Source organism: Geotrypetes seraphini, chromosome 8 (genome assembly GCF_902459505.1).
Source record: "Geotrypetes seraphini chromosome 8, aGeoSer1.1, whole genome shotgun sequence".
Classification (NCBI taxonomy): domain Eukaryota; kingdom Metazoa; phylum Chordata; class Amphibia; order Gymnophiona; family Dermophiidae; genus Geotrypetes; species Geotrypetes seraphini.
Genome location: NC_047091.1, coordinates 157558589 through 157583012, shown reverse-complemented (window position 1 = coordinate 157583012; position 24424 = coordinate 157558589). Strand labels below are relative to the sequence as shown.

At 42.9% G+C, this 24424-nt stretch overlaps 1 protein-coding gene across 4 annotated transcripts in view; it reads right to left on the bottom strand.

The window, feature by feature from the left end:
- Positions 1–2699: 2699 nt before the first annotated feature.
- Positions 2700–24424, bottom strand: part of ANAPC5 (anaphase promoting complex subunit 5) — a 94686-nt gene continuing 72961 nt past the window's right edge. For 3 of the 4 annotated variants that reach the window (XM_033955652.1, XM_033955654.1, XM_033955655.1), the window contains exons 13-17: positions 20294–20415; positions 16710–16817; positions 11404–11551; positions 9818–9980; positions 2700–3018 (exon numbers count right to left, since the gene is read on the bottom strand). In XM_033955652.1, the coding sequence (XP_033811543.1) occupies positions 2807–3018; positions 9818–9980; positions 11404–11551; positions 16710–16817; positions 20294–20415 (753 nt within the window). In that variant the 3' untranslated portion in view covers positions 2700–2806. Of the gene's footprint in view, positions 3019–4563; positions 4697–9817; positions 9981–11403; positions 11552–16709; positions 16818–20293; positions 20416–24424 lie in introns of all 4 variants that reach the window. The other variant, XM_033955653.1, reaches the window with a different exon arrangement.

The following is a 24424-nucleotide window of genomic DNA, read 5'->3' as shown; positions in this document are numbered from 1 at the left end:
GTTTTGGCCACCGTGAGAATGCACTACTGGGCTTGATGGACCATTGGTCTGATCCAGTAAGGCTATTCTTATGTTCTTAAGCTGCAAATTATAAAAAAAAAAAAAAAAAAAGAGGAAACACCCCCAAAAGGTGCCACATTAAATCTGAGCTTTGCATGTGGTAAAATCCTGCATCACAACACATTAATCCCAGATTTTAACGTTTAGTAATAGGGCCCCACTGTATCCTGTATGCACACATAGGGCAATTTTCAAAAGCCACACACCTGGACTATTTGAAAACTGCCCTCTTCCCTATTGGCTCTTTGAATTTGTTATAAGAACATAAGAATTGCCGCTGCTGGGTCAGACCAGTGGTCCATCGTACCCAGCAGTCCGCTCCCGCAGCGGCCCTTAGGTCAAAGACCAGTGCACTAATTGAGTCTAGCCTTACCTGCGTACGTTCTGGTTCAGCAGGAACTTGTCTAACTTCGTCTTGAATCCCTGGAGGGTGTTTTCCTCTATAACAGCCTCCAGAAGAGCGTTTGTTTTCCACCACTCTCTGGGTGAAGAACTTCCTTACGTTTGTACGGAATCTATCCCCTTTTAACTTTAGAGAGTGCCCTCTCATTCTCCCTACCTTGGAGAGGGTGAACAACCTGTCTTTATTTACTAAGTCTATTCCCTTCATTATCTTGAATGTTTCGATCATGTCCCCTCTCAGTCTCCTCTTTTTTGCTGATAAATCCATTGGCTCTGCTTTACCTCCCCTGATGCCACCATAGGTGATCATTTATTTATTTTTCCATTTTTCTAGACTGTTCTCCCAAGGGAGCTCAGAATGGTTCACATGAATTTATTCAGGTACTCAAGCATTTTTCCCTGTCTGTCCCGGTGGACTCACAATCTATCTAATGTACCTGGGGCAATGGGGGATTAAGTGACTTGCCCAGGGTCACAAGGAGCAGCATGGATTTTAACCCATAACTTCAGGGTGCTGAGGCTGTAGCTTTAACCCCTGTGCCACACTCTCCCCTAAAGATCAAGCCACACTCTGCCTAATGGTCAAGCCAGTCCTGTGTGGAAAGGATGAGGAAGAACAGCAGAAGGGCAGGAGAAAGGTTGGCCCTGCTCCACCCTGGTTACAGGGGGCCAAAGAATGGAACACACATTGACTCAGTCTCCAGTCCATATGCCGTAACCGTAAACTACCACCTCTTTTGTAAAAAGAAAAGGAACATCTGTAGGACAAGAAGTGATTTTTTTTTTTGGAGGGGGGGCAGAAGTGTTCACTGGAGAGGGCCACTTGGTCATTTTTTTTTTAAGTTGACAGCCCTACATGCATTGCATCGGTTGCAACCCCATTCCTTCTTCTCAGGGATACTGATACTATGATATGCAGAGGGCAAAGAGACTGAAGTGGGGAGGGGATAGAAACCTGGTTTGAGGGACAGAGTTGGACGGAAGAGTGGGAAAAAGGGGATGTTATATTGGAGCTGGGCTCCTGAACTCCAATCATTATACTGGGACCGCATAGTCCCCACTGTACATAAGGAGCAGCTTCATGCTAAACTCCAAATTGTCTTCCAAATTAAGCAACTGACCCCGACCTATGGCTCCACCACAACACCTGACATGGTCCCAGGTTACCTTTAAAACTCCAACAGAGAGACAAAATTATGCCAAAATAAAAAGAAAGTACAGGATATCCACAATGAATATGTATGAGATGGATTTGCATGCACTGCCTCCTTGAGATGCAAATCTATCTCTTGCATATTTATTGTGGATATCCTGAAAACCTGACCTGGCTCCGGCTCTCGAGGACCGGAATTGCCTACCCCTGGTGTATACCAATGGAAAACTAATAAAAAAATGTATATTGAAAAAAAAGAAAGAAAATACAACAGGGCTGGCAGGTTTCTGACCAGGGGTAAACCCTGTCTCTCTGTAGGTAGCAACTTCTGAGGGTGGTGCCTGAGTGGAGAGAGACAGAGAGAAAAACACCCCTCTCATGCACATTAGGATCAACAGGAAGAGCTTACTCCCATGACTAGAACTGCAACCGGATACAAGCCAGACCAGCTTACAGACGGGCTCCAGAAAACCAGATCAAGCATGGGGAGGCCACGAAAGAGGGGAAAGGGGAATCTGGGTAAAAGAGAGGCAGAGAATATAAATTAAGTAAACAAGGCACCCAGCAGAGAACTAGAAAGGGAAAAAGAAAGCAGAAAGGCATGGAGGAAAAGGAAAAGAGAGATGAAAGAGTGCAATAGAGAAGGGATAGGGATCCACAGAGAGCAGGAGGAGACAGAGGCTGTAAGGATATGTGTGAACACAACAGAGGAGCTAGTTTTTGGTGTGAAGGATGAGTGAATCTCTCTTTCAGCTGTAAGTGGTCCAAGGACTGAATGGAAGGAGAAATGGATCAAAGAAAGGACATGTCCCCCCCCCCTTAAGGGTACTCCAACTCTCCCTGATGCCAGTTCTGGTCAGGTGTCCATAGTCTTAGCAGATTGGTTCAGATCACAAGTTGGCTGGAGCTAGGGCTAAGGCTGTAGGCTTGTGTGCTGTCTTCAAGATAGATGGCCACACCCAGATTTACAGCACCCTAAAAGCTTTTTGCTATGCACTTATTCTCAAAATATAACATGCAAAAAATACTTTACTGACTGCCCATAAAATGGCAGAAGTCTACCTTTCATCACAGCTTCCGAAAATGTCATATATGTAGTTGTTTATTCCGATATCAAATGTTTATTTGTCAAACAAACAAAACAATCAGGGAAAGGAAAATCCAAGGAAAGGCTAATTTTACATTTATTCCTCAAAGGCAGTTTATTAAAGATACCCCATGAGAAGGAAGCTCCTGATGTAGCTGGCGAAAAAGCATGGCACACTGGTTTCTCTCTTGTGTCCTTCCCAGGGTATTAAAGAGCCTGGCCTGAACGTAGAGAACATCACGGATTTGTGCTTTGCAGTCCACTTTGGCAAAATATGTTTTGGCTTCATTTAAATTCAGAATTGCCGATTGTAGGGCTGTTGGACAAAGAGAAAAGAATATTTAAAATTCATAAGCTTCAAATAATTTTACCTTTTGACAGGACTGTAGAAACACAGAAATAGGATAAAAACCAAATGGCCCATCCAACCTATTTCCTGGAGGGAAGACAGTGTGTGAGCCTACCTTCCCCCGCAACAGCTAATTTTATTTTATGTTTATTTTGTATCCTTTATTCATTTTTAAACATATACAATAAGTTAAATACAGAGTAAATTAATCTTTTTATCGTCAAATATATTTTATTGAGCACCAAGAAAACAACAATCCAATACAAGAACAAGGATCAACAAGGCAGCTCAAAGATTTGCACCCAATAATCAGCAATCCCACCCCTCCAACCCAACTCACAACCCATCCCTCCCCCCTCCCACTCTCACTGATGCCAAAAAACAGTTGTAATAAAAAGGGGAGGCTAGCAGTTCAAAATGCGGCTATGAGCCACAATTAATCTTTTTATAATATAGACATCACTTAAAAATTTTCAAATATTCATGCTTATTAATACCCTCCCCTCACCAAAACTTTTCCAACAATTTTTCCAACCTTATTTACCTCCCACCCCTCCCCCTTCCCTGGATGTGCATATTATCTAATAACAAACCATAACTATAGAGATTCTTCAAAGGACGTCAATGGGCCCCAAATTAATTTAAAGTTTTCATTATTCCCTAATATAGCAGCAACACTTTATTATTTATAGCTCGCTTTAACAAGGCGGATTATAACCTTACATACATAAAAAAAATATACGACATAAAATTGTACAATACAGAAAACGTTTCAAATAAAGTGATATTGTTGTCATTCTGAAGACATTTGTGTGTGGGGGGAGGGCGGTTGGGGTTTCCTCATGTTGGGCTGATGTCTCATGTCTCTGCTTTTTTGTGATCTGTAATGGATAGGGGGGGATAGGATGGGGGGGGGAGTCAGTTTTGCAAGGTACCTTTATGTTGAATGGTAGAGCACAAATGTTTGGACTTCTGTCTATTTACCAACTTCACTATGATATTGTAATATGGTCTTGCTCTTACCATGTATTTACTGTTTCATTTGTTATTCTTCAAATAAAATAGAACAAATTCAAAGTGAAAAAGAGATGCTTGAATTCTAATATATCCTTAGTAACAAAGTACAAATTTAGATTATTAGGTCTAAAATTTGACTTTTGTGCTAATGCTACTGACTGAGGGAATTGGGCCACAGGAGTTTTGTGTTGATGCCTTTATAACTGGTTGACCTGGAGCACCTCCTCGACCCATTTTATAGTGTAATTTTATCTTACTTGGAGCTTTCAGTTATCATATTCTGGGCCAGATGTCTTTCCCAAAAAAGCCTCTTGGATATCCTGAAAACTTCAAGTGGCTAGGACAGTAAACCAAAGTTATTTAATGTAATTTATTTTTTAGGATAAAATATGATTATTGACTTTTCAATGTAATACAGGATTATTGAATATTCAAATCATTTAAGGCCATACATCTGGCTCAATGCGAAAGGGTCCAAAGGTAAGGATTCCAAACCTTCAAAAAGGTCCGTTTCGCCTCCAGCCAGCATTGGCATCTCTAGCTTCCAAGAGACCTGATTTCTCCAGTGCCAAAATCCCAGTGGGCAATCTGGTAGCCCGGTGTTCTTCAACCTTTTTACACCTAAGGACTGGCAGAAATAAAATAATTATTTTGTGGACCGGAATCGGTTCGCAGACCTGTAGTTGAAGAACACTGGGCTAAGTCGTGGGCAAGACCCCGCCCATCTCTACCCAATCTCCACCCCAGACCTCACCCCATTCATTTTTCATAGATACACACAATATAATTTTATTAACTACACAGAATGGTTAACCACAAAATTAAACTACACAAAGCACACTGACAGCAGATGTAAATTCTCAAAATTGACATAATTCAATCACAAAATTCAAAAATAAAAATCATTCCCCTACCTTTGTTGTCTCCCTCCCTCCATGCTATGCCTTACCTTCTGGCTTGCTCCCGCCTGGCCATTTTATGCCATCCCGGTGTTATCTTCAGGCCGGCTCCCTCTTCCTCACTGATGCAGTGCACAAAGCTGCGGGCAGCTGCTCCTTGCGCGTCCCACGCCTCATCTGGAAGCCTTCCCTCTGACGTTGCGACGTCAGAGAGAAGGCTTCCGGTTTAGGCACAGGACGTGCATAGGAGCCACTGCCCATGGCTTTGTGCACTGAATCAGTGAGGAAGAGGGAGCTGGCTCAAAGATAATGCCGCATCAATCGCACTGTGGACCGGCAGTTGAAGAACACTGTTTTGGGCCTGATGCACATGCTGGTCCTGTGGACCTGCAGGAAATTGCTGTGGACCGGCACCGGTCCACGGACCGGTGGTTGAAGAACACTGTTTTGGGCCTGATGCACATGCCGGTCCTGTGGACTTGCAGGAAATTGCTGTGGACCGGCACCGGTCCACGGACTGGTGGTTGAAGAGCACTGTGGTAGCCGGCATTGCATGAGACATTTATGGTCCACCTTATGCAATTTTTGAAAGAAGAACTGAGCTCCCATCCTAAGGATTCCACAATTAGTTATCTTACCAAATAAAACCCCCAGAGGAGAACTTAAGCATCTCTTTTTTTTAACTCTGCTTCCTTCCCACTCATGAGTCTAAGTTAACTGGGGCCCAGTTGTGCTGCTCTGTCTCAGAGCTCCATCTGGACTTCACACCAGTACATGGAAAGTATGAATACAGAGAATGAACAGGCTCAGGTCAAACAGCAAAGAAAAGGCACAGGACCACTTATTCTAAACCATGGGAAAAACAACATGTTAGGAGAAAACAAGAGATTTAAGAATGCAGAATTAAGAAACAGGAAGGCTATTTTGAAAATTATAACTAGTGCCATCAACATGCTTTATCCATACTGAACTAGTCAAAGCTCTAGGATAAAACTGTTTGGATTTTACACTCTCTTTCTGTTGTGGTACTCTTCGAAGTCAGAAGTGCATTGCAGAACCTCCTTTCCAGTGTAATTATTTATTTATTTGGGTTTTTTAAAATCTTTTTTATTGAGATTTTCAGAATAAACAAACAAGATATAAACAAAACATACAGTAATTAATTAAAACATGAAACCATCTAGTTGTACGTATCACAGTTAATATATAGAAAAATATTAATTTTAAAACAATACAACCAGTATCTCATGTCAAACATAGAAGGCGAGGCCAGTACATATAATTTCAGCTGAAAATATACATGTGAAGCACAGTAGAGAGTTTCCAATGAGCAACACAAAAATTACATAAATTAAAATGAAAAGAAGTGACACAATATATAACTTTGAAATTTTGTTCTTAAGTACTATATGTCAACGATCTAAAACACAATAGGATTGGACAGGGCTCCATACTCTATGGAATGAATTAATAGAATGGTGTTTTCCAACAATAACACTTTCAAATTTAGAAGTTATGCATATAGTGTTCCACCATACAATAAATTCCACTTTAGATAAGTCCTTCCAACAGTGCAAAATATTTTTTATTGCCAGAAACAGCAGGATATTGAGCAACTGAGCATTGGGTTCAGATTTTTTTAACTGCCTTTTCATGAAGAGATTCACCCAAAGTGATCAGGTACTCTTAAGTATTTTCCTTATCTGTCCCAGCAGGCTCATAGTTACCAGAATCACAGACGTTAGGTACACAGGTGAATCCCTTTGGGTAAATTTGGCCAGGGGAAAGGACAAATGCCTGTACCTTGGCATAGTATACAGACCTCCAAGACAACAGGAAGACCGTGATATGGAATTAATCGAGGACATAGAGAATATCACTTTGCAGGGGGACACAGTATTGCTGGGTGACTTCAATATGCCTGATGTGAATTGGAACACAATTTCCTCTGTGACCAGCAGCAGCAAGAGGCTATTAAACTCTATAAAGGGAGAAAGTCTCAAGCAAATGGTTTTGGAGCCAACTAGGGAACAGGCGATTCTAGACCTAATACTTACCAACGGAGAAAGTGTCACAGAGGTCTCAGTGGGAGACATGCTTGCGTCCAGTGACCACAACATGGTATGGTTTAACCTCAGAAAAGGTTTCACCAAATCCAACACATTAACCAAGGTCCTTAGCTTCAAGGACACCAACTTCGAGAACATGGGGGAACCAAGCAGAGACAGATAATGTAGAGGAAATGTAGTCAACACTGAAAGTTACTATACAAGAAGCAACAAACCGATTTATAAAATCAGTAAGTAAACGACGAAGAAATAACAAACCGCAGTGGTTCTCTACGGAGATCTCCAACCTCATAAAAGAGCATTCATCTCCTTCAAACATTCAGGGAAGCAGGACTCCAGGGAAGGCTATCTGGCCAAGTCAAGAGCCGTCAAAACGGCAGTCAGGCAGGCCAAATTGCAGATGGAGGAGAATCTAGGAAAGACCATCAAAAAGGGCAATAAAGCATTCTTTAGGTATATTAGTGATAGGAACAGGAACACAGGAGGGATAGTACGCCTTATGAAACCAGACGGGAGCTATGTAGAATCGGACTCCGAGAAGGCTAAACTATTAAATGAATACTTTTGCTCAGTCTTCACCCGTGAGGCGCCGGGATCCAGCCCTCAGCTACCAACAGGGGATAGCTCGATAGACCCGTTTTTCAACTTCGAGTTTACGCCCAGTAGTGTCTACAGTGAACTATCCAAACTCAAGGTTGACAAAGCTATGGGGCCAGACAACATACACCCCAGAGTACTCAGGGAGTTAAGAGACACCACTATCAACACTCTTCAATCTCTCCCTTAGCAAGGGAAGAGTCCCGCTAGACTGGAAAACGGCTAATGTCATTCCACTACATAAAAAAGGATGCAGGACGGAAGCCACGAACTATAGACCAGTGAGTCTCACATCAATAGTGAGCAAACTAATGGAAACTCTAATCAAACACCAATTGGATACGGTCCTGAACGAGGGGAATCTGTGAGATCCCCGTCAACATGGATTCACAAAGGGGAGGTCTTGTCAATCCAACCTAACCAGCTTCTTTGACTGGGTGACGAGGAAGCTGGATATTGGGGAGTCCCTGGACGTCGTGTACTTAGATTTCAGCAAAGCATTCGATAGCGTACCACACCGCAGGTTGTTGAGCAAGATGAACTCTATAGGTTTGGGTGATACCTTGACTACATGGGTGGGGGACTGGCTAGGAGGTAGACTTCAGAGGGTGGTTGTGAATGGCTCCCCCTCAGAAATGACAGAGGTGATCAGTGGAGTACCGCAAGGCTCGGTCTTGGGCCCAATCTTATTCAATATCTTCATAAGGGACTTGGCTGAGGGGCTTCAGGGTAAATTAACGTTATTCGCCGATGATGCCAAATTATGCAATATAGTAGACAAGAACACAACAGGACCTGACATCAAATCCAAGACCGATAGTATGGCACATGACCTCCTCCTACTGGAGAATTGGTCCAGGACCTGGCAACTAAATTTCAACGCCAAAAAATGCAAGGTCATGCATCTTGGCAACAAAAATCCATGTAAGACTTACAGTCTTAATGGTGAGATCCTAGAGAGAACTGTAGCAGAACGTGACTTAGGGGTAATCATCAGTGAGGACATGAAGACTGCAACTCAAGTGGAGAAAGCTTCATCTAAGGCCAGACAAATCATGGGTTGCATACGCAGGAGTTTCATTAGCCGTAAGCCCGAAGTCATAATGCCATTATATAGGTCCATGGTGAGATCCCATCTGGAATATTGTGTGCAGTTCTGGAGACCACATTACCGCAAAGATGTGCTGAGACTTGAGTCGGTCCAGCGAATGGCCACACGGATGGTAACAGGGCTCAGGGAGCTCCCATATGAGGAACGGCTGAATAAATTGCAGCTCTACTCCCTAGAGGAACGCAGGGAGAGAGGGGACATGATCAAAGCATTCAAATACCTCACGCGCCGTATCGAGGTAGGGGAGGATATCTTCTTCTTCAAGGAACCCACGTCAACACAAGGGCATCTGTGGAAAACCAGGGGAGGGACAATGCATGGCAACACCAGGAAGTACTTCTTCACCGAGAAGGTGGTAGATCGATGGAATAGTCTTCCGATATAGGTAATTGAGGCCAGCAGTGTGCCTGATTTTAAAGCTAAATGGGATCGAAAGGTGGGATCTCTTCACAAAGGGAGGTAGGGGAGGGTCATTGGTGTGGGCAAACTTGATGGGCCTTGGCCCTTATCTGCCGTCACTTTCTATGTTTCTATGTAACTGTGGTACCTGGATCAATGGAGTGTTAGGTGACTTGCCCAGAATCACAAGGCTGGGATTGAACTCACAACCTCAGGGTACTGAGGCAGCAGCTCTATCCACTAGACCAGTGTTTCCCAACCCTGTCCTGGAGGACCACCAGGCCAATCGGGTTTTCAGGCTAGCCCTATTGAATATGCAGGGAGCAGAGTTGCATGCCTATCACTTCCATTATATGCAAATCTCTCTCATGCATATTCATTAGGGCTAGCCTGAAAACCCGATTGGCCTGGTGGTCCTCCAGGACAAGGTTGGGAACCACTGCACTAGACCACCCTTCCACTCCACTCATAAGACCAGACCCCCGTCCCTTATCATACTTAGATAACATCCAAGTGTGCATGGAATTGTCTTCCTTACATGCTGATTTCCATTCATCAGGTACATTTAGTCTATCTGTTGTGTACTTATTTTTTAAGAGGTTTGCATTTACAGCTATTTCAAAATCCCAACACACCTCAAACCTTCAGTTCTAATGCAATATGTTATACTGTACCTTCCGTTTTCTTTTCTAGTGTATAGGAAGCTGCAGACGCAACCTGGCATTTGGCCACTAGAAACATGGCACGGCCTTTGTCCAGTACAGACCCGTGAGCGAGGATCGGTTCTATTGCCATATGCAGGATGTTCAGAGCTTGCTCAGGTATGCCAAGTATTAACTGTACAAAGATAAAGACTTAATTAATATCTGAGGATCTACAGAACTGCTTTCAAAATGTTTTTACAGGAAGAATGACAAGGACTATAGTCCATCCCAACTAAACATCTGACGCATCTCGGTGACACTCAGAATGAACCATTCATGCTCATGCACCTATTCCACGAACAGGACCCTTAATACCCCCCTCCTTCAATGAACTGAAACCTCCTACCCCCTCACACTGTTTCTTCCCCCTACGATTCTCTCTCTCCCTATCCTTTTAACCACAACCACATCGTTGCCTGTAACTTTGATAAATTGATGTGATTCCGCTTGTAATCTCTGATCTTTGTTTAATTGATGTGAACTCCCTGGGTATGGCGGTATACAAGAATAAAGTTATTATTTGACAGCAAATAGAAAAGCAGAAGTGCTGATCCTTGAAAGCATCAAGGGCCTGATATTCAGCCAGTGGCAATCAGTGTTTTGCTGACCACCACAGGCGTTATCCCCAGAAATTCAATGCCGGAACATGTCTGTGCTCCAGCATTGAATTTCTAGGTTTTATGGAATTAAGTGAAAAAATAGCCGGTAAACTGCAATATATTCAGTACTTACCCCCCTTCCTTTTCATTAAACTGCGATAGCGGTTATTAGCGTAGGGAGCCGTACTGAATGCTCCTATGAGCGTCGGGAGCAGCGTGGCTCCCTGCACTAATAACCACTATTGTGGTTTAGTAAAAACAGGGGGGGGGTAATTGGCTATTGAGAACTGCATAAAGAAAGGATGTATTATGTGCTTCCATGGCTGGTTAAGTGCTGAATATTGACACTTAACCAGGTAAATGCTGACTTTGCACCCAGAAACCCCAACAAAATAGCTTGTTCCAAGTTTGACGCTATCCAATTAAGTGCTGGATAGCTCTGAACGAGTCATTTAACCAGCCAAGAGCTATTTCTGACCAGTTAAGTGCTTTAAATATCAACACACACCCCTCCCCAATTTCTAACAAAAATGAGAAGAGCAAAGAAACTTGTGGCTGTATGCACGCACAGTATATTTCACTGACCTGAGACTTAACAGTTTAATATGAGGCAGACAAGTAAAGTAAGGGGTATTAAAAACAATAAGAGAGATTTATGTCTATTTCTTCAGTATATGTCCAAAATGTCTGGCTGGTAAGCAGCACCCACAGAACAAATAATTACCAACCATTCCTCTAAATCCTACACAGTACTCTTCATACACAATAGGCCAGGTCATTCAAAAAAGTGAGTAGCCACTAGGAAGGTCAGCTGGTTTGAGGGGGAGACACTTTCTTTGAAATATTTCACATTTAGATTGTGTTTATTAGGTTAAACATTTATATCTGGGATGGAGAAAACTTCTAAACTGAATGGACACCCATGTAGATTTTGGTTTTCTGCACAGAGCAGCTCACCTGTGAGAAGGCCAAGTTCAGTATATTCTCAGAGGCCAAGGACTGCAGGCGGTACTCCCGGGAAAGGGCCAGTGCCTGCAACAGGACCGGTAGTGCTAAGGTATGGCCTGAGGACCTCCAATACAGCTGTGCAATGGCCACAAGAACCCTAGTCACAAGAATTGGGAAAATGCTTTTATTTAAAAAAACCCCCACAAAACCCTGCCATTTCTGATCTTTTAATACCTTCAGGGATTCGATCACATTAAAAACAAGCTCCTTATTCATGGATTTACTCTGAATGGAATAAGACGCTACTAACTGTATGGTTTTTTTATATGATCATTGGCCTAAATAATTGGTTCACAGTCATTCGTGCGCGGGACAAAGACATGCCGACATTTGAGCCCAGACAATTGGGCGCAAGATTCCAGTGCGCCTCCGGAAAAGGTAATTTTAAAGAGCTCCAACACTTAATAGTGTTTGCACTGCCGTTGGGGGAGGGGGGGTTTGGGGAGGTTGGAACCCAAATAATAAAAAGGAAAGGACATATATAATCCAATTGTAACTCAAAAGTATGCCCTATTGGAATAAACCCAGGGACCCACTGTGACACTACAAAGTCCACTCACTGCATTCTCACAAAGACCCACTCTCACACACAACCCAGAAAAGAATATCAAAAATTGTGGAGAAAAAGCCTCAGTTCAGCTTCATCTGGCAAAAAAACTCCATTTCCAAAAACATAAATAAGTAAGGTCCAAATTAGTGTCAATCAAGACACAGCAGTGAAAGACACAATAGTAGCCCACATGGGAGCCACCAAAAAACATTAGCATGCCAAAACTACAAAAACTTTCAAAAGTGTGAGTGTAGCAAATAGCACATAAAACAGTTTTAATCACAGTCAATGGCTAGCAGGATAAATCAAATAACTTAGCTGCAGACGGTCTCCAAGCTGTCTTCCACACACCCGAATGTTGTCAGCCTGCTCAGGCCCCGCAGCCACTCCTACCCGATGGGGAACTCTCCGTTTCGTGAGCCGCGTCAGGGGAATGAATCTCAGCCTACTGCACCTGCAACTGAAAAGGCTGTTGAAGTGCTCAAACTGCTCACATCCAAACACAAAAGGACTCAGGTTTCTCCCTTTTTGAAGAGGTTTGCTGCAGAGTGTCCCTACGCCCAAGTTTTTCACGTGTTTGGGATATGTGCAGTTTGTACACTTGGGAAGACTCTATGGTCGTTGGCATAGTAGGCTGAAACTATTCCTCTGACACAGCTCAGCGAAATGGCGATTTCATCGTCGGGCAGGAGTGGCTGCGGGGCAGAGTTTGCTGGCGCCGTATAGGTGCTTGGAAGACAGCTTGAACACCGTCTGCAGCTAAGTGACTTTGGTGTTTCCTGCTTGCCTTTGACTCTGTTGAGAATCTAATGTGTGCTATGGACTGTGCTCATACCTGTGAATGCTTTGAATTTTTGGCGTGCTGAATGTTTTGTGGAGGCCCCTGTGAAGGCTACTTCCGTGTCTTTCACTGTTGTTCTGTTAGACACTATTTTGACCCTGTTTTTCTTTGAATTTGAAGTGGAGTTTTTTGCCAGATGAAGATAAACTGAGGCTTTTTCTCCACAAGTTTTTGTTTTTTTCTGATTGTTGTGGTTGGATTTGAATGAACGGGTCTGTGTGTGTATGCAGTGACTGTACCTTGTAGTGTCTCTATGGGTTCCCCAGTTGTTTCCAATAGGGCATATTTTGAGTGGTATAGGGTTATTTATGTCCTTTTCTTAGACTTACTTAGGGTTACATCTCCCCCAACGGCAGCACAAACAGTATTAAGTAAAGGGGGGGGTTTCTCCCCACACCCCATCAGAGCTCTTTAAAATTAACTTTTACAGCGGTGCACTGGAGTCTTGCACGCAATTGTCTGTGCCGAAATGTCAGCGCAGCTTTGTCCGGCGCACTTTTGTCCCGTCACCAAATAATTAGTTTAGTTTTCTCATACACCAGTTTCCAGACATTTAAAATGCTGTTTGTTATTCTGGGGTGGAGGTGTAATACAACCAGCCCCAGGAGGGGAATAGAGCAGGCAGGTCAGTGTGAGTGTATGCTCTCATGCCCTGAGCTGCTGGAACATGTTCTCCCACCCAGCATATAATCTCTGAGGTTTGAAGGTGCGATTATTGTTGGGCTTCCAGGGCTCAAAGGGACGTGCCAGATGAAGCAGAGTAGAAGGCCCAGAAGCAGCGTGTGTAGAGTGATGCAGACGCTGCTGGAATTGGCAGGTTTGTCGGGACCGCGGGAAGGGAAATGGGGGGGACGGTAAGGGACTAAGGGAGCCGGCCAGACTGCGGGAAGGGAAAGGGGGGTAGAGGAAATGCTGCTGCTGCACAGGGAAATGGTGGGGGGTCAGGGAAATGGAGGGGGAGGGAATGCTGCTGCTGTGGCTGCTGATAAAGATTTATGCCAAGATTACAGCAGAGAGACTGAGTGGAACTTTGGGACAGCTGGTACACAAATAACAGGCAGGTTTTATAGATGATATTTAGCAAGATTCAAATGTTGGATTCTATTTGTTAAATAGAGGCCTACAATTCAGATTGTAAATTAAACTCTATATGGACATAATTTTACTTAGAGGAGCTTGGCTAATATAACAAAAGAAGTATGTCTCATACATAGACTTCAGAGTACAGGTTCACATCCTTTATCCAAAACGCTCGGAATCAAAGACATTTTGAATTTTAGAATTTTTATGGGTTTTGGAATGATATGTCACCAATGGCCATAGATTCATATTCGTTGCCTACTGCAGCCCTGCAGGCTTCTTTCTGCTGCCTCCTGCCTTGCTGACATCATTTCCTCTTTCCTTCCTGGCTGGATAGCAGAAAGAAAGACAGACAGCAGGAGGAAGGGAAACAGAAAGAAAAGAAGAAAGACACAGGGGCAGGGAGAGACACAGAAAGACAGACAGACAAAGGGGGGCCAGGGAGAAAGACAGACAGAAAGAAAGACAGCGGGAGGGAGAGAGAGTCAGAAATAAAGACAGACAGACACATATTCTAGCACCCATTAATGTAACGGGCTAAAATACTAGTAAGTTTATAAAGCTTTTTCCATGTTTAAAGCTTGTTTTACAAACAGAAAAAGGTTTTTATAAAATTTCACAGCTGCAAAGGTGCATATGACACAGGAACATGGAAAGTGAGTATCTTTTACATAAGTCAGTATATAGGCATTCCTGGCAAAATGACACAGTGGTGTATGTACATGTAGAGTACACACACATGGTTACACTTTTTTGGAGCAGGTGTAAAAGGCGTGCATTTCTGGCACTCGTTCTGGGTAACTATTTTAGAAAAGGCATATAGGTTGTTAAGTTGCCTTTAGAAAATAGGCTTCAAGTGCCTTTTTGCCGATAGCCACAGCCACCCTCTTATAAAATTAACCCCCGAATATCTACTGTAACATTCCTAGCTCAGATATTCAGTCATCAACCATTTGCTGCATTACCTTAGCAACAAATCAAAATTTCAAAAGGCACCTCTGTCTTTTTCATTGTAAAATATATTTGCTTCGTTTAGAGTTTGAGAAATTGCTCAGAAATCGCTCAGATGTGTCCCAATGCCCAGCTTAGAAAAACTTCCTAAATAAAGGATATATATGTTCAAAAGGGATCCAGCAACAGTGGCATGTATGTAACTGCTACACAGATGACACAGGTTTGATTCCTGGGTCAGTCTTTCCACTCCCCAAGCTGACCAAGGGTCAGATCTCCAGCATTGTGGTGGCTAAATTAGGGTCCATGACTAAAGGGGATACTCCTGGCCAGGGACTATGGCTGTCACAGTTGCACCAAGTGATCTGGGAGAAAAAATAAATTCAGGTAGCTACAAAAACTTGTGCTGCCAGAACGTAGCCTGGTTCCAATTGGACTGGAAACCAAGAAAACAAGAAGAAATGCACCTCCCTCCCCCCAAAAAAGAAATCCATAACATTATTTTTTTTTTTACAGTTTTATTGAGACTTTCTATACTGCTTTTAACTGGCAATGCTGAGCAGAGTGGTGTACAATCTAAAATCAGACAACAGGATTCACTGATCAAAGACACCGACACAAACATTGTCCAAAAGGAGATGAACTAGGAAAGCTGAAAGAGAAAATGACTGAATACAGATGTCAAAAAGAACACGAATTAAACCATTTCAGTCTAAATTCAATTTATGTCCACTTACAATCTTGGCTTGCTGTCTGGAGATTAAAATACTGCAATGAAAAAGGTCTCAGAAAATGCTTTTTCTTTCTTAACAACTCTATATTGAGGAGTGGAGGAAAAACTCAACACCCCACTTATTAAAATATGTTTGAGGACATCTGCCCAGATGAAAAGAAAAAGCCTCGGCTCTCAAGTGAATCATGTATGTTTAGTTCTACCTAATAAACATCAGCGGCGTAAAAAACTTTCACCTATGGAGCGCGTTCAAACACGAGGGTGAACTTGACCACAAAGTCATAAATCCAACTTAAATGTGGGTCCCTCCCATTCCCGCCAACGCTAATGATTGGAGAAGGTGAAACCACAGAACTGTGACTACTAAAACAGCCCTAAAGAAGTGGTCTTATTTCCACAAAAAGTTAGCAGGAATGGGAGGGACCCACATTTAAGTTAGATTTATGATTTTGTGGTCAAGTTCATCTTGGTGTTTGAGCTCACTCCATAGGCAAAAGTTTTTTTTAAAATGGCAATGATGTTTATTAGGTAGAACTAAGGGGAGAGGAGAGGGGGATGTATTAGGGGAAGGAGGGTAGGTGGATGGGGTTTGAAGGAATTTACTTGTTGCAATGTTCTGGTTACCAGGTTGTTCTTCACCTTTACTTGTTGTGTCTCATAGAATTAGCTGGGTGAAAGGGGGGGGTGTCTCACGCTTATTGTAAAACACTTTGAATGACAAGGGTTGCATTGTTCTTGTGGAATCGTATATCATCATCAATAAAAAACATTTAAACATATTAGGTAGAACTAAACATACAGTGGTTCACTTGAGAGCCAAGGCTTTTTCTTTCTCAAACATATTATACTAAGTGGGGAGAGTCAGCGGATAGAGTATTTTCTTTCTTAACAGCATAATATTCATATTTTATTGCCTTCACAATCTCTATTGCTTTGTCCTTCAATAAAAGTGTTAGCGCTGCATTGCAGTGTAAAACCCAGTGTGGGAGTAATGAGCAAGCAGCAAAGGAAACACAGGCAAAGTTAAGTGGTGTTTTGTAGGCAGACTGCGGGTTTTCAGCTTCAAAATTTCATATTCCAGAATACAGCAAATTACGTACCTAATTATCATTTCAGTGTTCTTTATTTTCTGACAGTGAGTCAAGAGAGTCTGTAGGATGCCGTGCGCCTTGGAGGTCTGATTTTGAGCTTTCAACACAATTGCTTTCCTGCAATGAAAACGTCGGGACTCGTGTTACTGCCAGAATTGTTGCAGTTAGAAGAGGCATTATGGGAATATTTTCCCCTGTCAAATCAGGGTTCTTACTGGGAAATATTACAAGGGACTCCAGATGCTGTTTTAGCACAGGCACGTTTGTGAAAAGGAAGACTGTGGTGTGCTACTGTTTTTTTTTTATATAGCTTGGTTGCTTAGTTCCACTGTCTTGGAGATGCTTTGAAGGTATTGAGTTTTGGTGTACTGTGTTGCAGCGTTTCCCATTTCTTAATGCTTAAAGCTGGAATGAAAACAGTTCTGGTTGAATAAGACCTTTTTAAGCCAGTGATCGACTGTAGTCTATGGCGTTAAAGCAGAAAGTAAACTGGACAGACCTGGTGGGTCTTTTAATGGCTCCTACTATATAGTGGAGCTTAACAAGAACCGTCTCGGCCTGCATAGCTTTGTTGCTGCAACAGAGAGAGGTCAAACTAAAGACATCAAATCACTATCACAAGCTTGTATTCAAGTATATAATAGCATTTCTACATAAATACATCACCACCTCACATTTGTTCTAGGCTTTCTGATTTTACTTTGATTTTCCTCTGTGAACTGCTATCAAAGCTATGCAGGATGCCAATATGTTACAGGTACAGTTCTTGTTTTCAAATATCTCCTTCCCTCAGCCCACTTTTGGCTAGTCTGTAACTTCCTTACAGTTTAGTCATGCTGGGGTCCAGGGCAGAAATTAAGGCATGATCCCCTCCCCCAATCTCCCTATCTACCATTATATATAAAACAACTTTAAATGACCAAAATTGAACTGGGATCCCTGAAAAGTTAAACTTGGCAAGTACTGCAACAATGGAGAAATAAAACCAGAAATGCATTTCACTTTGTACTGAACACAATCAGTGGTGTAGCCATGAGGCAGGGGGGAACTGGGCCAACCCTTAGGCCCCCAAACTTAGCCTTTTCTCTTGCTGTGGCTGGCAAGAATCCTCAAACCCTGTCAGTTGAAGACCACTTCCTTCTCCAGTTTGGTGACCAGAACTCTTCAAACTCTGCAGCCAGCAGCAATGTTCTGCTGTGCCCACTGCACATTTAAGTTGAAACAATTTTATTGAACAAGCCAATTAAAAAACCCCATAAAAACAGCACAATGAATACAGTAGAAGATACATTTGTTCAAGAACTATACAGCAATTATCCCCCGGTCCCAATGGCCCACTCCCATCCTCCACCCAACCCCTATCCCCTGCCCCTCACAACAAAGAACCAGAATATAACAAAGAATAATAAGCTACCAGAAGAACCCAGCACAAGAGATGACGTAAGAAAAATGCTGCAGGCACAAGGAAAGAGTAACCAGCAATTTGGTAACAAAGAAAGAACAAGTATCCCAGCCCACCTAGCGGAGGAGGCCTGAACAAGACCAAAGCGAAAGTTTGACATTTAGGGCCCTGGACTCTGATGCATAGGACCTCCAAACCCCCCAAAAAAACACAACAAAAAACTAAAACACATCAAAGACTCAAGGCAAACAAAACAGACAAACAAAATAAACCCCCCCAAAACCCAGAAAATACCAAGCTGGGGAAAGACCGCCAACCCCTCACCGCTCAAGGCAAATTAAGCAGGCAAGGTATTAAGGATCATACTACAGGTTCCCACTGCGCATTTAAAGCCCAATTAAAAGCATTTTATTTCTCTCATAATTTTTTTTTACATTATGGGGACCCTATTTTATTTTTTTCTCTTTCCTTATTTTCCTTGCAATTCTTATTGTAATTTACCATATTTTTTTATTCCCTTATTTTATACTTATTGTAAATCGCTTAGATTTTAACATTTTTGTTTTATATTTGTGGTATATTAAATAAATTGAACTTGGTTTTTACACCTGCATGGAAACGGACCATATAGGGGTGGGGATGAGGCCAACAGTGGCAGCTGGCTGCAGAGCTTAGAGAGTTCTGGCCACCAGACTGGAGGAGGTGTTTAGCTAACAGGGCTTGGGGATCCCAGTTGACTCAGATATTTATATTGTGCATAATCTGGTGCCCACCCACTTTGGCTGCATTCTCCCCCCCAATCAACCGTCTGGCTAAACCACTGAACACAACAGAAAAACATCTGCGAGGCATATATTCCAAGGATAACATATTCCAGTTAATAAATTAAAAACAAAACATTTTTTTCATCTTTGTTGTCTAGATACTATTTTTCCATCATGTTTGATCTCAGTTTGTCTTTTTGTTTGTTTGTTTCTCTTCTCTTTCCAATGGCTCCAGTCCATTTATCTTTTCTTCTCTCTGCCGTCTTGTTCCATTCTTTCCCTTTTTACTTTTCTGCTACTTCTTGTTCATTCAAAATCACCCTCATTCTTACCCTTCTCCAAATCTTAATTTTCCATCTCCTTCTCTAATGCCCTAGTTCTCTTATTTCCCATCTCACTTTTTTCCCAGTCTCTTCTACTGCCTATTACTATGTTTCTATGTCTGTACTCACTATCTTCCTCTCACTCATCTCCTTGCCAATCCCTGCCTCCCCCACATGGTTTTCACCATTTCCAGTATCTCTTCTCCCTCTCCTTCCCTCCACCCTTATAACTCAATATCTCATCTCCCCAACCCTTTCACTCCCCCATAGCATCTTTCTGTCCCACCTGTCCCCCTCCTATTTCCCCCACCCTTAGCGTTCCATCATTTCTCCTCCTCTCTCCCCTGCCATAGTCCAACATTGCTTCATCTCTCTTTCTGCTGTTCTTACCTTATCCAGCATCTGCATTAATTTCCTCCCTTCCCCTCAGGTCTTACAGTTCTCATTCTCTCTGCCCTGCCGCCTTCCCTCCTGTACTTTCTTCCATCCCTGATTTAATCTCTCTCTTTCCGTTCCTGACTCTCCTCCCATCCAGCATCTCTCCTTTTCTCCCCTCTGTTTCCAGGTCCATCATTTCTCCTCCCCAGGTATGGCATTCCCCCAGTCTACCTTCCCCTTCTTTCCATCCCAGTCCTCTCCCTCCCTTCCCCTCTTCTTCCTGTCTACCTTAAAACATTTATTTCCATATGGGGAACACTGTACCATAGCGATTCTGAGTCACTGCCTGTGGTCTCCTCAGAGCTTTCCCTGTACTTGAACTTCCTGTTTCTGCTTAAGCAGAATGTAACAGAATGAAAGTACCAGGGAGGCCACAGGCAATGTATCTGAATTGCTGCCACACCAGCGAAACCCTGGGAAAAGAAATGCCTTTAAGGTAGAGCAGGAAGGTCAGAGGAAGGGAGAGAGATGTTGAACAGAGGTGGGGAAAAGGAGAAGAGATACTGGACCACGAGGCCCCTGGAGTTGTAGGGCCCAGGACATCTGCCTCCTCCCCTTTCCAAATGCCCTGGGTTTATATACCCCATGCTTACTATTAAGTAAAGAGTTACAATCAATCAATAAGATGCTCAGCACAAGTTGAGCTGAACAATGGCTGTCTCGTACCTGTACATCCCCTCTATACTATTGAGGGCTGCAATTCCTGGCACCAGGGATTCCGCTACATGATATTTGCCGTCATTCATGGCTTTGTCAAATTGTATTTTCTGATCAAACAGCATCCAGAGCTCAGATTGCAAAACAAAAACACAGAACCATTCACTTACACAATAACGAGCAAGCACAATTTGTACTGTTTTAGCTTCTACCTCTGGCTCTGCCAAATCCTCTAAGCCAACGTTTGCCTTGATTAAATCCTTATTTATTTAATTTGAAATGTAATGTGAGTTGTTACAAACTGCATCATAACTATTGGGACATGAGTGGTATAAAATACAAACAATAAAATGCTTATATTATTATTACATTAATGTTACAGATTCCTTAAGATACATAGAAATATAGAAAACTGAAGGCAGATAAAGACCATATGGCCTATCCAGTCTGTCCATCCATATCTACTCTCCCTTAGAGATCCTATGCCAGTGTTCTTCAATAAAAGGCTCAGGGACCAAGAGCAGCCCTTGAAGTCCTTGGTGGCGGCCCTCATCATCATTCTGAATTGTGAGCATTGTATTACACTTATGGCTCCTTTTACAAAGCCGCGCAACAACAGCCCCGAAGCCCTTTAAATCTCTATGGGCTTCGGGGCCATTAGCATAGCGCAGCTTTGTAAAAGAGGCCATTAGTGAAGATTGACAACATCTAATTTCGTCCAGTTTTTGACGTTATCGTTTATGCTATTAGTGACTGTACTGTAATTGAAAGTATGTTGTAATTAACTGTACTGTCTCTGAACTATTGGGAATGTTTTATTTGTTAACCGCTTAGTCATAGGCGGGCTAGAAATTTTAGAAATAAATAAATTCTGGCTTTTTTTTCTGCTACTCTTTGCCTCTACCCATGCTCATGGGAGAAAAAGCTGCCAGCTTGAAGGACTAGAGAGCCTTTCTCAGTAAATGAAGAGAATGCTTTTTAAAATGCTTACCTCCCTGAGGATACCCTCAATAAAAACTTTGAAACCAGCCTGTTGGGGCAGATATCATTGACACCTTGACACACACTGGACAGCAGTGTCACAGCCTTGCATGGGAAGTTATCTGGCAGTCTCGCCTTCAGCTTATTTGGAACCAAAGTGGGCCTGACTTAAAAAAATAGTGAAGGCCTCTGCCCTAAGCACTTGTCCCAAGCTTGCTGGAATTCAGATTCAGTTTTTGACTCTGCTATCAGGAGGCTGCTCCACGAATTCACCACCCTTTCCATGAAGAAATATTTCCTCAGATAACTTCAGTGTCTGTCCACTTTCACCTTCATCCTATGCCCCCTCATTCCAGAGCTTCCTTCAAATGAAAGAGACTTGCCTCCTGGGCATTAATATCATGTAGGTATTTAAATGTCTCTGTCATATCTCCCCTCATAAATCTATCAAAACCAAAACATAATAAATCAGTTGAGGAAAGGTTTGTTTACTTCTTTGCATGTACTGTATTTTTCGCTCCATAAGACGCACTTCCCCCCCCAAAAAAAATGGGTGGAAATAAGGGCACGTCTTATGGAGGGAATACTCACTTCCCCCGGTACCTTTTTTTTTTTTTACTTCCCTCACTGGACGGCTGCTCTCTCTTCTGGCAGAGCGGTGCAGAAGGCAGGCACGAGCTTTTCGCGTTCCTGCCTGGGCCAGCGCCTCTACTTAAATGGCTGCCGTCAGTTCTCACGAGTCGGAAGAGATCAGCCGTCCAGCGAGGGAAGTTAAAAAAAAAAAAAAAGGTACCCGGGGGGAGGGGCTGCCTACCAGTACACCTGCTCGTCCAGCAAGGGAAGTAAAGAAAAAAGGTATCAGGGGGGTGGGGCTGCCTACCACTAGACTTGCCTTGTACTCTGTCCTGACCACCACTAGACCACCAGATGGGGGGACAGGGTACAGGGCAGGGTGGTGGGCAGAATTTTTTTTCCTTGGTTTTTCCTCCCGTAAAAGGGGGTGCGTCTTATAGAACGAAAAATACGGTAGTTTCTATATTATCCTTTGCATGATACATTTGTGTATGTATGTAATAAAAAAAATATAAAAACAAAACCAGACTCCCTTTTAAACCCCCTTAATAATAACCATAAATAATTTTTCAGTTCTATGCTTTCTAGTGTTTTGTGTGTTATATATTGATTATTTTTGTTTTATGATTTAGGGCTCTTTTTATAAAGCCGCAGTAGCAGCTGCTGCTGAGGTAATCGAACCAACGCCTACAGGGATTTCCAAGTTTATAAAACATTTGATATACCGCCTATTCAGGTTTCTAGGTGGTGTGCATAAATAAAAAGCATAAAGTACATATTAGTTAGATTAAATTAATAAAATCTGGTGTTGCATAAAGTACATGTAAACAAACTAAATGAATAAAAGCAGACCTACTGGGTTTGTTAGTTTGACAGACAAACTAAGACAAACTGGAACGAATGGAAAAGGGGAGGAAGTACAATCTTGAAAGAAAAGAACATTAAGAGGGAGAAACAAAACAGGGGAAGAGAAGAGAGGCACAGCTTAGCTATTATTTAGTCCTTAAAAGGACTGTTATAGTTCAAAGGCATCAACGAAAAGGAAAGCTTTAAGTTTGGACTTAAAATAGTTTAGGGTTCTCTCTTCTCTCAAATATTTTGGCATGAGATTCCAGAGAGACGGGGCGGTTATTGAAAAGATGTTGGATCGCACAGTGTTAATATGCTGCAGCGAAGGAATGGTAAGCAAGTTCTGCATAAGAACATAAGCATCGCCTCTGCTGAGTCAGACTATAGGTCCATCTTACTCAGCAGTCCGCACTCGCGGCGGCCCCCCAGGTCTGTGACCTGTAGTGATTCTTTACTTAAGACATTTTATCCTTTATAGTACCCCTCTAACTATACCCCTCAATCCCCTTTTCCTTCAGGAACATGTCCAACCCCTTTTTGAAACCCAAAATTGTACTCTGCTCTACCACCTCCTCCAGAAGCGCATTCCAGGTATCCACCACCCTCTGAGTGAAGAAGAACTTCCTAGCATTTGTTCTGAATCTGTCTCCCTTCAATTTTCTTGCATGCCCTCTTGTTTTTGTTTCCCCTGCCAGTCTGAAGAATCTGCCCCTCTTTACCTTCTCTATACCCTTTATGATCTTGTAAGTTTCTATCATGTCCCCTCTAAGTCTCCGTTTTTCCAGGGAAAAGAGCCCCAGTTTCTCCAGCCTCTCAGCATATGAGAGGCCTTCCATGCCCCTTATAAGAACATAAGAAACGCCTTCGCCGGATCAGACCCTAGGTTCATCTATTCTGGCGACCCGCACACGCGGAGGCCAAGCCAGGTGCTCCCAGATGGAGACCCTGGTCACCCGTATCCATCAATGTGTTTTGTAAGGAGGTATACATCCAACTTACACTTGAAACCCAGAATGGTAGTCTCTGTCACCACCTCTTCCGGGAGAGCATTCCAAGCGTCCACCACCCGCTGTGTGAAACAGAACTTCCTGACATTTGTCCTGAGCCTGCTGCCCCTCAGCTTTATCATCTTTGTTGCTCTTCTCTGGACCCTCGAGTGTCGCCATATCCTTCTTAAGGTACGGCGACCAGTATTGAATGCAGTATTCCAGATGCGGGCGTACCATTGCCCGATATAGCGGCAGGATAACTTCTTTGGTTCTGGTAGCAATTCCTTTTTTAATAATTCCCAACATTCTGTTCGCCTTCTTGGAGGCTGCTGCACATTGTGCTCCCGACTTCAATGATTGGTCCACTAAGACCCCCAAGTCCCTTTCTAGGTTGCTCTTCCCCAATACCATCCCCCCCATCTTGTAGCTGAACATCGGGTTTCCTTTCCCTATGTGCAAGACTTTACATTTCTCTACATTGAAGCACATTTGCCATTTATTTGCCCATTCACTCAGTTTGTTCAAGTCCCTTTGTAGTTCTGTACATTCTTCAACAGTTCTAACCCTACTGGAGAGTTTTGTGTCGTCCGCAAATTTTATAACTTCGCACTTCGTCGCCACTTCCAGGTCATTAATGAATATATTGAACAGCAGTGGTCCCAGCACTGACCCCTGCGGGACACCGCTTGTGACTGCTTCCCAGTCAGAGTAGTGTCCTTTTACTCCTACCCTCTGCTTCCTGTCCGCC